Genomic DNA, 16,188 nt, shown 5'->3' with positions numbered 1-16,188 from the left:
TATAACAGACTGGATCAAAAGTCAGAACCCTACAATATGTTGTTTACAGGAAATACACTTAAAGCAGGGAGATAGAGAGTAAAGGTAAAAGGTTGGAGCAGAATCTAATTAAACTTTCCACTCTCAGAATTAGATAAATCAAACCACAAAACAAATAAGAAAGAAATTAAAGAGGTAAATAGAACATTAGAAAAACTAGGTATGATAGACCTTTGGAGAAAACTGAATGGTGATAGAAAGGAGTATACTTTCTTCTCAGCAGTTCATGGAACCTATACAAACATTGACCATATATTGGGACATAAAGATCTCAAAATTAAATGCAGGAAGGCAGAAATAGTAAATGCCTTCTTCTCAGATCACAATGCAATAAAAACTACATTCAATAAGAAGTTAGGGGTAAATAGACCAAAAAGTAATTGGAAACTGAATAATCTCATCTTAAAGAATAACTGGGTGAAACAGCAAATTATAGAAACAATAATTTCACCCAAGATAATGACAACGATGAGACATCATACCAAAATTTGTGGGATGCAGCTAAAGTGGTAATAAAGGGAAAGTTTATATCTTTAGAGGCTTATTTGAACAAAATAGAGAAAGAGAAGATTAATTAATTGGCCTGCAACTTAAAAAGCCAGAAAAAGACCAACTTAAAAACCCCCAACCAAATACTAAACTTGAAATTCTAAAATTAAAAGGAGAAATCAATAATATTGAAAGTAAAAAAACTATTAAATTAATAAATAAAACTAAGAGTTGGTTTTATGAAAAAGCCAATAAAATAGATAAACTTTTGGTAAATCTGATCAGAAAAAGGAAAGAGGAAAATCAAATTGTTAATTTTAAAAATGAAAAGGGGTATCTTTCCACCAATGAAGAGGAAATTGAGAAATCGTAAGTTACTTTGCCCAACTTTGTCAATAAATTTGATAACTTAAGTGAAATGGATGACTACCTCCAAAAATATAGCCTTCCTAGATTAACATAGGAGGAGGTAAACTGCTTAAATAGTCCCATTTCAGAAAAAGAAATAGAACAAACTATTAATCAACTCCCCAGGAAAAAATCCTGAGGACCAGATGAATTTACATGTGAATTCTACCAAACATTTAAAGAACAATTAGCCCCAATTTTACATAAACTATTTGAAAAAATAGGGGATGAAGGAGTCCTACCAAACTCCTTTTATGACACAGACATGGTACTGATACCTAAACCAGGTAGGTTGAAAACGGAGAAAGAAAACTATAGACCAATCTCCTTAATGAATATTGATGCTAAAATCTTAAATAAGATATTAGCAAAAAGACTTCAGAAAATCATCCCCAGGATAATACACTATGATCAAGTAGGATTTATACCAGGAATGCAGCCTGGTTTAATATTAGGAAAAATATTAGTATAATTGACCAGATTAATAATTAAATGAACAATAATCATATGATCATCATAATAGATGCAGAAAAAGCATTTGATAAAATGATAAAATAAATCATCAGCATTTTTCTATATCACCAACAAAATACAACAGCAAGATATACAAAGAGAAATTCCATTCAAAATAACTGTCCATAGTATAAAATATTTGGGATTCCATGTATCAAAGAAAAGTCAGGAATTATATGAGCAAAATTACAAAACACTTGCCACAAAAATAGTCAGATTTAAATAATTGGAAAGACATTCAGTGTTCGTGGATAGGCCAAGTGAATATAATAAAGATGACAACACTCCCCAAACTAATCTATTTATTTAGTGATATACCAATCAGACTCCCAAGAAACTATTTTAATGACCTAGAAAAAATAACAACAAAATTCATATGGAAGAATAAAAGGTCGAGAATTTCAAGGGAATTAATGAAAAAATGAAGATGAAGGTGGTCTAGCTGTACCTGATCTAAAGCTATATTATAAAGCAGCAGTCACCAAAACCATTTGGTATTGGCTAAGAAATAGACTAATCGATCAGTGGAACAGATTAGGTACACAGGACAAAATAGGGTACAACTATAGCAATCTAGTGTTTGACAAACCCCAAAATACCAACATTTAGGATAAGAATTCATTATTTGAAAAAAAAACTGTTGGGAAAACTGGAAATTAGTATGGCAGAAATTAAATATGGACCCACCGTTAACACCATATACTAAGATAAGATCAAAATGGGTCCATGATTTAGGCATAAAGAATGAAATCATAAATAGATTAGAGGAACCGAGTATAGTCTACTTCTCAGACTTGTGGAGGAAGGAATTTATGACTGAAGGAGAACTAGAGATCATTATTGATCACAAAATAGAAGATTTTGATTACATCAAATTAAAAAGTTTCTGTACAAACAATACTAATGCAAACAAGATTAGAAGGGAAGTAACAAATTGGGAAAATATTTTTAAAAGTAAAGGTTCTGATAAAAGTCTCATTTCCAAAATATATAGAGAACTGACCCGAATTTATAAGAAATCAAACCATTCTCCAATTGATAAATGGTCAAAGGATACGAACAGACAATTTTCAGATAATGAAATTGAAACTATATCCACTCATATGAAAGAGTGTTCCAAATCACTACTGATCAGAGAAATGCAAATTAAGACAACTCTGAGATACCACTACACACCTGTCAGATTGGCTAAGATGACAGGAACAAATAATGATGAATGTTGGAGGGGATGTGGGAAAACTGGGACACTAATGCATTGTTGGTGGAGTTGTGAAAGAATCTGGCCATTCTGGAGAGCAATTTGGAACTATGCCCAAAAAGTTATCAAACTGTGCATATCCTTTGATCCAGCAGTGCTACTACTGTGCTTATATCCCAAAGAAATACTAAAGTTGAGAAAGGGAACTGTATGTGCCAAAATGTTTGTGGCAGCTCTTTTTGTAGTGGCTACAAACTGGAAAATGAATAGATGTCCATTAAATGGAGAACGGTTGGGCAAATTATGGTATATGAATGTTATGGAATATTATTACTCTGTAAGAAATGACCAGCAGGATGAATACAGAGAGGTTTGGAGAGACTTGCATGAACTGATGCTGAGTGAAATGAGCAGAACCAGAAGATCACTATACACTTCAACAACAATACTGTATGAAGATATATTCTGATGGAAGTGGATATCTTCAACATTAAGAAGATCCAACTCACTTCTAGTTGATCAATGATGGACAGAAACAACTACACCCAGAGAAGGAACACTGGAATTGAATGTAAACTGTTAGCACTATTGTCTTTCTACCCAGGTTACTTATACCTTTGGAATCCAATTGTTAAGTACAAGAAGAAAATTGGATTTATACACATATATTGTATCTAGGTTATACTGTAACACATTTAATATGTATGGGATTGCCTGTCATCTAGGGGGAGGGAGTAGAAGGAGGGAGGGGAAAATTTGGAAAAATGAATACAAGGGATAATGTTATAAAAAAATTACTCATGCATATGTACTGTCAAAAAAAGTTTTATAATTATAAAATTAATAAAAAAAAACAAAAAAAAAAAAACAAGGCATCTTCACTGCCATTAAGAAGTTTTTATGGTAGCTAAAGAGACGCTACATAAATGTGCAAATTCTCAAAAAATCCTTTGCATTATTTTCTGTAATAAATGTGAAATGGAATCGGAGTCAAGAAAGTAGCAGGTCTTTATCTGAGCTCTGGGTCCCTCAGATCAACACCAAATAGAGCCTCTGAACTGGTTGTAGAGTGACAAAATCCACAAATATTTGAATTGTAACATTTCCAGAAAAAGATATTTTGGAAGAATTTCTGAAAAGATCTGTTTCATTCAGGCATGGGGAGGAGGTGCTAGGGACAGGAGACAGCTGAGTACATAGTGCAGGAACCAAGAACTGAGGGATGTTCCTGCGCTGGGGAATCTACCAGAGCATTCAGTCAAAATACAGCAGTGGTGGCTACTCTGTCCTAATTAGAAGCAAGTAGATCAGCAGATTAGCTGTGAGACATCAAATGCAAATACAAAAGGCAAATAGTGAACTTCTGAACCCCAGAATAACATGGGACTGAACCATACCCACTCAGCACCAGAAAGAACCGCTGCACTGGCCCAGGGCAGCATAAAGCCGCTGTTGCCTATAGAGAAAGCTTAGGATGATCTCAATTACCTTTACCCTAAAAGCAGACCTCAGCCTTTAAAAAAAAAAAAAAAAAAAAAAAAAAAAAAGCAAAAAGAACTCTGACCATAGATAGCTTTTATGGAGAAAGAGAAGGACAAACCTCAAACCCTGAGGGATTCCAAAGGCAAATAATCTCCAGATGAAGCCCCAAAGCATAATATAAGTTGGTCCCCATTTCACAAATCACAAAATCCTTAAAATAGATTTAGTGAAATGGAAAAAGCATATAACTCCTTACAAACTAGATTTGAAAAATAAACCAATTCATTAAAAAACAAAATTTGTGAAATGGAAAAAAAATCCATTTAACAACACACCTAATTTCAAAGTTAAATGGCCAAATGCAAAAGGAGATAAAAAAATAGCTGAAGAAAATAATTCACTAAAAACTAGAATTGAACAAATGGAAGTAAATGATTCAATGAGATTTCAAGAATCAGTCAAAACTAAAAATATGAAAAAAGAAAAAAAAGATGGAAAAACATTGGAAAAACAATCTCCCTTTTGGGGAAGGCTGTTTGGGGAAGGTAATAGTCAGAAACAAATTATAGGTGAGGAAAGAATGGAAAAAGGGAAAAAGAAAAGTATAAATTGGGGAAAACAAGATGGTGGGAAATATAGAGTTAGTAATTTTAACTGTGAATGTGGATAGGATGAACTCTCCCATAATATGGAAGCCAGAATCCTACAATATGCTGTTTACAATAAACACATTTAAAGTAGTGTGATATATTCATAGTAAAAGTAAAAGGCTGGAGCAGAATTATAGTGTAGCTCAAGTAAAAAAAGCAGGTGTAACAATCTTGATCTCAGATCAAGGAAAAGTAAAAATAGATCTAATTAAAAGAGATAAGGAAGGAAACTACATTTTGCTAAAGGGTACCATAGATAATGAAGTAATAGCAATATTAAACATATACGGACTAAGCGATATAGTATTCAAATTCCCAAAGAACAAGTTAAAAGACCTGCAAGAAAAAATAGCAAAATTATACTAGTGGGGGATATAAACCTTGCTCTCTCAGAATTAGATATATCAAACTACAAAATGAGTAAGAAAGAAGTTAAAGAGATATGTAGAATTGTAAGAAAATTAGATATGATAGATCTTTGGAGAAAATTGAATGGAGACAGAAAGGAATATACTTTGCTTCAGTGCTACATGAAACCTACACAAAAACTGACCATGCATTAGGGCATAAAAATCTCAAAATCAAATGCAGAAAGGCAGACATAATAAATGCATCTTTTACAGATCATGATGCAATAAAATTACAAATAATAAAGGGCTAGGGAAAATAGACTAAAAATAAATTGGAAAGTAAACAATCTAATCCTAAAGAATAAATGGATGAAACAACAAATCATAGACACAATAATTTCGTTCAAGAAAATTACAATAATTGGACAACATACCAAAATTTATGAATGCAGCCAAAGCATTCTTAGGGGAAGTTTTATATCTCTAGATGCTTACTTGGCATAAAATAGAGAAAGAGAAGATTAACAAATTGGGCATGCAACTAAAAAAGCTAAAAAAAAAAAAATTAACCCCCCCCAATTAAAGACCAAATTTGAAATTCTGAAAATAAAAGGGGAAATTAATGAAATTGAAAGTAAGAAAACTATTGAATTAATAAAAGAATTGGATTTATGAAAAAACAATAACATAGATAAACCTTTAGTTAATTTGATTAGAAAAAGAAAAAAAGAAAATCAAGTTGTTAGTATAAAAAATGAAAAGGGAGAACTTTCCACCAATGAAGAGGACATTGGAGCAATAATTAGGAGTTACTTTGCCCAAATATCAATAAATCTGATAATCTAAGTGAAATAGAGGAATACTTAAGAAAAAATATAGATTTCCCAGATTAACAGAAGAGGAAATAAATAGTCCCATTTTAGGAAAAGAAATTAAACAAGCTACTAATCAACTTCCTAAGAAAAAAATCACCAGGGCTAGATGCATTTACATGTGAATTATTCAAACTTTTAAAGAACAATTAATTCTAATACTATGCAAACTATTTGGAAAAATAAAGAAAAAAGAAGTCCTATTGCAGAGCCATCTGCAATCAGAGAGAGGACTCTGGAACTAAGTGTGGATCACAGCATAATATTTTAACTCTTTTTATTGTTGTTTGTTTGCATTTTGTTTTCTTTCTCATTTTTTTTCATTTTTTTAATCTGATTTTTCTTGTGCAACATGATGTTTTTGGAAATATGTATTTCTAGACTTAGCACATGTTTAACATATATAGTCAGCATAACTTGCTGACTAGGGATGGGGGTAGGGGGAAGAAAGGGAAAAAATTTGGAACACAAGATTTTACAAGATTATTAAACTACGATTCAAGAAATTGTGGCCAGAGACCTTTGAAGGCCTCAGAGGAGGCGAGCTAGGTAGAATTAGTTGACCTTTGGGTCTGATGGGCCAAGGAACGAGGACAGATGTAATAGTAACTGCTAAGAGGGCATGTTACATGGATAGAACTGAGAAAGGCTTTTTTTTCACATACCAAGAAGCTTAATTAAACCATGAGCAAAAATAACATTTAGATAAAGTAACTAAAAGTATATCTATATTTAAAATAACATTGAATATATTCTGAAGTGATTTCCTTAGATGATTAAGAATCCTGCATGAAAATTTTCCCAGACAGAAGCTCTACAATGACTGATGTTCCATGACTCTAACCTTTTTCTCTTCTTTCCCTGATGTCCTGTAGACCTGATGATGTGCTTCTGAAGCGTACCCATGATGAGATCGTCCTATTGCACTGCTTTCTCTGGCCCTTGGTCACCTTCCTGGTGGGAGTGCTTATTGTGATGCTGACCATCTGTGCCAAAAGCCTGGCTGTCAGAGCAGAGGCTATGAAAAAGCGGAAGTTCTCCTAAAGGGAAATGGCATCAGAGAAAGGATCCAAAGATCAAAAGGAGATGAGAGGAAATGTATCATACTTTACTCTCTTTCTCATCATCTTCTCAGCCCCCACAAAACTCATTTTCAGCATCTTGGGAAATATACATGTGGCCAGTGTTTTCACAAAGATTCCTACAAGAAAGCTCCACAAATTATCTACGGAATTGTCCTCAAAATCAAGAGGAATGAGCAACCAAAAGGCCCAGAATTGCACATGTTGTATTAGACATTTCTGAGCCATGGCTAACATAATAAGCTCCTACCTATATGAAATGACCATTTCAGAAAATCCTGTAGATTTAATTTCATTTGAAAAAAAATTCTACCATTTGGTATGATGTAGAATACAAACCATGATGACTAATGCTATTTAAAATATTAAAGCAGAGTGGTCTGATTTTTTTTTTAATGTCTGCTTTGTATCCTGAATACAGAGTACTGAGAGGTAAGGCTCTTTTATATTTCATTTAATTCTTGTTGGTCAAAGTTTTACTTTTCTGTGAAGATTTCTGCACAAAACTGGATCTAATTATACTAAATTCCATTACTGTAGTAAATATCAGTCTGGAGTAATCCTCTTCCATTAAAAGTAGTCCTTAATTTTTGGTTGCAAGAGGAATGTATTTCTACTAACAAGAATTTTTTGTGATACTTAAGCAAGATGAGTTCTTGGATTAGGAAGAATTATCCTAAAACTGAATTCCCTCTAGCTAAATATTTATTCTTAGCAGAGATCTTATTAAAGATTCCCAGAAATGTTGATGTGTATGTCTGTGTGTGTGTGTATGTAAGTGGGGGGAGATTCTTCCTTCTTTTGGCTTATATGCTCATACTCAAGATACTTACAAAGGCATACATCAGTATCCTTAAATTGATCTTCCACCCTTTTTGGATGCTTATTGTTCACAGTATGATGGAATAAAGTTTAATGGAAGAAGGAAAGAACAAAGTAGAAATCCTTGAATGAATGATCATGAATCCCAGCTATCCTTAAAGTCATTTACTTGATCTAAAACTAATGTGGATTGACTAGGGCTTTGCTCCAAAGCAACAAGATACTGAAAAAAAATTATGCTCTTTTAGTAGAAATAATTGATTTTAGAGTCTAGTTAGTGAAAATAATTTGTCTGACAAGCAATTATTAAGCACTTATCATGTGCCAAATACAATGCTAAATCCTTAGGATACAAAACCAAAAATCAAACTGTCCCTACTCTCAAGGAACTTATGTAATCCTATCAGGAAAGAGAATCATCTTAGAGAGAATATGCTGGCACATACCCTAGGAAAAACATTCCCATTGCCCTCTTCTCTAGAAGCATACAAGTCTATACATATAAGCATGTGCAGACTTTGAGACAGATGTGCCAGTTCACCCTAGGTAAGCATTAATTAGAATTGACTACTTCTCGTTATGGCCATTCTTGTTCCTGCTTAATGATGTATATCAATAAACTTATACAAAATAAATATAAAGCAATTAGAAAGGGGTAGAGATACTAGAAGCTGAAGGGAACAGAAAAATCCTAATGTGGAAGATAAATGATACTTGAACTGAAATCTAAAAGAGAGTTGGAGATGAGGAGCAAGCACATTTCAGGGATGAAGGGCAACCTGTATGAAAACATTGAGATAGGTAATAGAGTGTTGTGTGTGTGAAAGAGTGAGAAGGTCATTTTATAGGACCCCATATATGAAGGGAAGCAATATGGCAGTAGACGGCATTAAGGACCAGACAGAGAAATTTTTATTTAATTCTAGAGCCTATTAGAAACTACTAGAATTTTGTGAGCAGAAGAGCATTATACTTCAGGAATATTATTTTAATAACTGTGGAGAATGGGTTGTAGAGGAAACTAATAATTTAGAAGGCAATCCAGAACAGAATTGATGAGGGACTGGACTAGGATGATGTTAGTGTTCTTAGAAAAATGACAATCAGGTGAGAGATGCAGAGGCAGAATGATTTGATTTTTGTCATGATTTGATAACTGATTGGTTATAAGAAGGTTATAATGAAGGATAGTAGGCAATGAAACATTGGAAAAGAGGGCATAAAGTTCAGAAGAGGCAAGTTTGTGGAGGAAAATGATGACTTATTTGAATATCTACAAGATATCTAGTTTGAAATATTTAATAGATGTTGATTCAGTCCTGGAGCTCAGAACTAAGGAATCAATCTACATAGATATGATAATTAAACCCAAGGGATTACCAAAAGAGAAAGTGCAGAAGGGAGGATGTACTAGACCTTTCTTTGGTGTACATTAAAAATTGAGGAGGAATGGGTCAGACAGGTCAGACAGAAGAACCAAGGAACAATGGTGTCATGAAAACCTAAAGAAGAAACATGGCATTTTAGAGCCATTGGTAACTTTGGAGAGAGTAGCTCCAGATGAATGGAATGAAAACATTCCAAAGACATTGAGGAGTGAGAAAAAAATAGAGGAAGTGTCTATAGCTTGATTGTGAAAAGAGGAAAATTTTAGACTAATGCTTGAGATAAGAGTAAAGTGAGGATATTTCAATTAAGTTACCAAAAGGGATTTTCTTCCCCATTCCTCCTTGTCCACTGTCCCTACTTGTCTGCCAGGTGAGCTCCTTTTCTGTACAGCACTGATCTGATGCTTCTGGGTAAGATAGCAGCCTTTTTAAGCATCAGATTCTTAGTTGCCTTCAGCTGAAGTCTATCTCTGTTTCCACATCATAGACTCAATATTGGGAGAACTTTTCCTCACTTCTGGATTGAATTGTTGATTCAAGTGTGCATTTTATACTTCTTGCCATAGGGCAATTTGTGAAGCTTATCCTGTAAAGCTTAGAGCTAAAATGATAAAGGAAGGCCCTCCAAATCCTTGTCTTCTTCACTCACAGATCTCTGATAGTTAAGGTTGTCATACTGGGTAGGGAGTAATTTTTTCTGTGCCCTAAAAAAGAGTTTAAAATTTCAAGAGTTCTGGTCTTATCAGGGCCTCTGATCTCCTTTCTTGTTATCTTCCTTTTTTTCCTCTTCCTTTCTCCAAGCTTGCCTAATGGCATGCCCCACTCCTATTACACCTCACCACCTTTTTAAGCTTTACTAGTGTGTCTTCCCTCAAGAAGCTACCAATATTGTAATCAGTGTGAACCAATTTTTTATGTCATGATTACCTTTGGCAGTCTGATGAAGGCAATAAACCCTTTCTCAGAATAATGTCCTAAATGCATTTTGTTTTAACAAAATCTATAGGATCATAAGAAAACCAATGTTGATATATAGTTTTTGACATATTTTTTAAAAAAATTCATGGAACCCTGAAATCGAGGCTTAGAATCACTGGCATGGAAGGAAAGAAAAAGGAGGTCCCTGCCTGGGCTACCATAACCATTCTCTGAACAAAAAAAAAAAAAAAAAAAAACAAACCTCCCCCCACCAAAAAAAACAAAACAAAAAAAAAAAAAAAAAAAAAAAAAAAAACCCTGAATCTTTTATCTGATGCAGTCCACTCACATACATAAGGTTTGCAAAGCACTTCATCTACATTATCTCATTTGAGCCTCCTAACAACCCTATGAAGTATATGCTATCGTTGTCCACATTTGACAGATAAGGGAACTGAGGCTAATGAGGTTAAGTGATTTGCTCAGAGTCACACTGTTAACAAGTATTAATTAGAAATGTTAATTATGTAAAATTAGAATCCATGTCATTCCAACCTTAGAGCCAACACTGTATACATGATATCATCACTTCCCTTTTACTAATAAAAAACCGTAATGGCAAATTAGAAGTTAAGCCATTTCCACTCTTCTCCTGAGAGACAAAGAAGATTTTGAAGGAAATGAGTTATTGTTATCACATAATAGTGAGGTAGCTAGGTTTAAGATTAAAATTTCAGTTCAATTAAAAAGGTTAGATATTTAGAACTGATGAATTCCTCAGACATCAGCTAATCCAACTTTCTCATATCACCAAGAAGGGAACTGAGATATATGACTATGAAATTGGTGCAACAGTTCCCCTTAACATTATGCCATGCTATAAGAAGATAGCAACATGATGTAATGGAAAGAGTGCCAGATTTGAGGTTGAACAGTCAATAAATATTTGTTAAATGAAAATAGTAACTCTTCTAGTATCAGGGGTTAAATCCAGCAAGCAGTGGTTTCTACACACAAAGAGGAGGCCCTTATTTCAAATTCCAATTCATTGACATTATGTCAATGGGCAGATTACTTGAATTATCAGCCTCAGTTTTCTCATCTGCCAAAGGGTTGGACTAGATGGTCTAAGGTCCCATGTAAGTTAAATCTATGATCTCTTGAGCTAGCTATTCTATTTTGACTACAATTTGTGTTTTTCCTGCAGCATCAATGTTTCATTATTAGCCAATAGAAACAATCTGATTTGCATTTGAGCAAATGACTGAAAAATCCCCTTGCCCCCTAAAAGTAGCACCTTTGAGTCTGGAGTGAAGTAGTGGAATCCATCATTTCCATCTATGCTTAGAATGATAGTGGTAGTGTGTAAAACTTTTCCACCTAAGCAATATTTTAATGAAGGAGAAAATGGATTTAACACATTGATCAAGACATTATATTCATTATGTGTATTCTCACAAATCTATAATTGTAAATCTGTTCATTTGAGGTTTAAAGACTTCATTTTCTGGATGCTTCTGTAAAAATTATAACTCAATTGAAATGCTTTCTTCAAAGTTACCAATCCCTTAATTGACGAATCCAACATCTTATATCTATTCTCATTCTTCTTGATTTCTCTCTGCTATTTAACTGTTCATCACTCTATTATTCTGGATACTCTTTTACTTCTGAATTTTTATGACACCTCTCTTGGTCCTTTTTCTACTTGTCTGACCACATCTTAGTCTCAAACTGATGATCTCATCAGCTTCTATAGTTTGAATTATCATTTATACAAATAACTCACAAACCTATATATGTATATATATACATGTATTTTTTTACAGAGCTCCAATAACAAATCTACAACTACTTGATGGATATTTCAGCTTGGATGTTCAACTTAGCTCAGGCCCTCATCAACTTTCATCTGGTCTATTGCAAGAATATCCTTTGGTCCTTCTTCAATTCATCCTATACACCAGACTTTTTAAAAAAATGGGCTGTACATGGTCTAAAATACTCCTGAGTGGGGCAGCTAGGTGACACAGTGGATATGGTTTTCTAAGTCTATGTAATATGATTTAAGTACAATATATTAAAAAATTAAAATACAATAGAATATACAGACATAATATTAATATATGGTTTTCTATGCCAATATGTGTTCTGCAGGGATCCTTATGTATTACTTACTGGTCCCCATTCCTATTTGAGTTTGATACAACTATTTTAAATAATTGCCAAAATAATTTTTCTTACTATGCAGGTCTGATTATGGCAGCCCTCTACTTAAACATGATTGCTTTACTCTTATCTCTAGGATCAAACATATACTTCCCTGTTGGACTTTTAAAGCCATCCACCACTGAAAAAATATTCAAAATATCTTTCCAACCTTATTCTAAATTATTCTGTCCAGTCATATGACTTTGTTATTCCTCCTTGCAAATGGTTATTCCATTTCTCATCTCCATACTTTTACACTGGCTTCCTACAGCCTGAAATGAAAATCTACCTCACCTCTACCCCTTACAATACTTTGTTTTCTTCAAAAGTATGCTTATGTGCCCCTATATATATGATACCCTTCCTTATACTCCCAGTTACCAGTATCTTCCCCAACAAAAAAAAAGCTTGCTTATCTTTGTTTTGTATAAAATTTGTATATATTTATGTATATATTGTCTCATAGTATGTAAGTTCCCTGAGTACAAGATCTTTTTTTTTTTTTGTTGTTGTTGTTTTGTTTGTTTTTTTGTATCCTGGGCACTTAGCATATATTAAATAGGTACTTAATAAATGTTTGTTGGTGGTTTCCCATTATTTTAAATTTCTCTGATCCTGAACAGTGGTCCTCAAACTTTTAAAATATGGGGCCAGTTCACTGTCCCTCAGACTGTTGGAGGGCCGGATCATAATAAAAACAAAAACTCACACTCTGTCTCTGCCCCTCAGCCCATTTGCTATATTTCGGTGGGCTGAGGGCTGTAGTTTGAGACCCCCTGCTGTAGAACAACAGCTTTCTGGGACTAGGATGATCTGTTTGCTAACTAGTTGTTATTAAATCATCTTATAGAATCATAGAAATAATAGAAGGATCCCCAAAGCTCCTGCAGAATAATACCTGAGCAAGAAAGATCTTATAAAATTTTCAGGTATTTGTCTAATTTCTGATTGAGAATCTTTAGTGTTGAAGAATACACTATGCTCCCTTAATTCTATTCCATTTTTTATGTTATCCCCCAAGAAAGCCAATTCATGCAATCTTTGAGATTGAGAAAAATAAATATTCTATCCCCCTTTCTTTCATCATGTCACACCAGTACTGAAGCCTCCTATTGACTGACCCAGATCTTGGGTCTAAATTAGTAAATAATATACGAAAAAGGAACAGTACATAAATCCACAAAAGAGAAAAAGACCTCTAAAACTTCCTTCCAAGACCAAAATAATCATGGTGTCACCAAATAATAAACTGGTTAAAAGATCATAGCAGATCTGGAAGCTCATTGAAGATGGAGGAACAGAAAAGAGAAAGAAAAGTGAATTACTAGAACAAGGACTTGAAGGATAACTTTCCTCCAAAACATCTGGAAAAAGTAGTATTAGAAGCAAAGCCTTCATCCTTACATAATCCTCTCTCTTCTCCCTGCTACCCTTTTTTGTTTTTCCTGGTCTTGTGGTTCTCCTCCTTCTAATGAGAATCTGTTCCTAAATGAGTGAGAGTCTACGCTCTGGTCAAAGTATAGTTACTCCCAAATTTCTCTTGGTGTTCCACCCCTCACCTTTAATCCATGGGCTAAGGATTAGTTGGGAAACACCTCCTCCCATTCCCTATTCTACCACTGCCAAGTTCTCTTTGACTTTCAGAGTTATACTTTACTTAAATATTCAGGAGAAAGACAAAAATTGGGATAAAGTATTTGTATACAATGATTTCAGTATTGAGTCTATGACTCCCAAAAATACTGAAGTAGGAACAAAACTAATTTTTATCATCACCATCCACCCTTTCTTTTCTCTTCTTGTTGTTTTCTTCAATTACAAGTCATTGAACTGTTCTTTCTCTGTTTTGCTAATGAAAGTGACTAAGGTGTGAAATTTCCCCTGATGACCAATGATCATTTCATCTCTTCTTATTTTCTTCGATGATATCATATATTGTTCTTGGCTCACCAATTCCTTAGAATTAAGTTATCTTGTCTCTGAGTTTTTTCTTCAAATGCCTTTTATTGATTATAATTTTTACTGCCTTGTGATCAGTAAAGGATGTTTTTGGTATTTCTTTTCTGCTTTTGTTTTTGAGGCTTTTATGGTTCAGAACATGACAATTTTTTCATGAAGTTGCCATACACACCTGAAGAATAGATAGATAGATATAGATATAAATATAAATATAAATATAGGTGTGTACTTGTGTATACACATTCTGGTGTTACATTTCTCATCAGATTACTTTTCCTCTGCTTTTCTTTGTAATAAATACACACATACCTATGCATATACCTATAGATATTGATATACATGCATTTTTAATATAAAGCAAAAAAAATCAACATATTGGCTATGTATTATCCTGTACCTATTCCTGGTTCGTCTACTCTGGACCTACTAGTAAGAGATATGCCTTAGAATTAATATTCTGAAATCACAAAGTGACAATTGTGTTGATCAGATATTGGAAGTCTTTCATGATTTTCCTTTTTCCGGTGATTTTTCAACTCTCAAGTACAACAGTGAAATAAGTAAGGATTAACTTTTTAGAGCCAATGGCTACTGGGATCAATTTCTCTCATATTATGTCTCATTGGTAAGTCACCTAAATTCTCTGTCCCTCAATTTCTTCATCTTACAAAATGGAGATTTTGTACTTATGATCTCAAAGGGCTTTTGTGGGGGAAATACTTGTAAATCCTTAAATCTTATAGAAATAGTAAATATTAAAACCTGCCTAGGCTTGTTTCTTCTAAAGGAGAGACTTAAATTACTTACCTCACAGGTTTGTTTCAAATGAGAGAATATGGAATGGCTAGAATGAATTCTGGTCTAGGAATTATAACAACTGGCTTCTTAGGCTCCAACTCCAAAGCTATAACTAGGAGAGGATGATTAGAACTCTTTCCCCAGTACACTGAAAATTTAAAACACTAATAGCACTTTAGTCCTTCGTCAGTGTATAATCAGCACATAGTATAGTGCCTAAATAGCAATAATAATTAAAAAAGAAAATCCTCCCCATCTGTTTACTTCCCCAAAGAGCAAGGATTCAAGATGGTGTCTTATTTTACTATGGTGTGGTGTCTTAGTATCCCACTGTGTCTTAAAATGGGCAATGGATTGTGTTTCCTGCTACTTGACCTCTCCTGCCACTTGCCATGATTTAGAACTCTGTTCATCTCTGCCCCTAGTTAGTGCTCTACTTTGCCTTTTAGCAGACCTGTCCTGCTCTGTCCTTTCTTCTATAAAACAAATGGGTTATATTATATGATCTTTAAAGTTCATTCTTGCTCTCACTTTTTTTACTTGTGAAAACATTTTGTAATCCTGACTGATACAAATACAATTTTTTTACCCCAACAATCCAATGGACACACTGCCAAGGTCATGTTCTCTGGCAAGAAATTAACAGCCAGAATTTGACAGCCCAATTCCTGCCTGCAACCATTCCCAAAATAGTCTTGGGCTATGAATTGAAAACATTGAAAATATGCTGATAGTAGTCATTCACATTCTCATCATATTCTGGTAGAGGGGGCAGCTAGTTGGTAACAATGGATAGAGCTCCAGCCCTGAAGTGAGGAGTTCCCGAGTTCAAATCTGGCCTCAGACACTTAACACTTTCTAGCTGTGTGACCCTGGGCAAGTCACTTAACCCTAATTGTCTCAGCAAATTATATATATATATATATATATATATATATATATATATATATATATGTATATATATATATATATATATATATATATATATATATATATGTAGGTAGAAACT

The 16,188-nt window shown here is 33.8% G+C and overlaps 1 protein-coding gene across 4 annotated transcripts in view; it reads left to right on the top strand.

Annotated features, from left to right (window-relative positions):
* KCNMB4 (potassium calcium-activated channel subfamily M regulatory beta subunit 4) overlaps positions 1–7,829 on the top strand; it is a 144,100-nt gene extending 136,271 nt beyond the window's left edge. For 3 of the 4 annotated variants that reach the window (XM_074270561.1, XM_074270560.1, XM_074270562.1), the window contains one exon: positions 6,877–7,829. In XM_074270561.1, coding sequence (XP_074126662.1) covers positions 6,877–7,045 — 169 coding nt within the window. In that variant the 3' untranslated portion in view covers positions 7,046–7,829. The remainder of the gene's footprint in view (positions 1–6,876) is intronic. The other variant, XM_074270563.1, reaches the window with a different exon arrangement.
* The last annotated feature ends 8,359 nt before the right edge of the window (positions 7,830–16,188 follow it).

Source organism: Sminthopsis crassicaudata, chromosome 5, assembly GCF_048593235.1.
Source record: "Sminthopsis crassicaudata isolate SCR6 chromosome 5, ASM4859323v1, whole genome shotgun sequence".
Classification (NCBI taxonomy): Eukaryota; Metazoa; Chordata; class Mammalia; order Dasyuromorphia; family Dasyuridae; genus Sminthopsis; species Sminthopsis crassicaudata.
The sequence above is the reverse complement of the archived record's forward strand: the minus strand, read 5'-3'. Positions and strand labels throughout refer to the sequence as shown.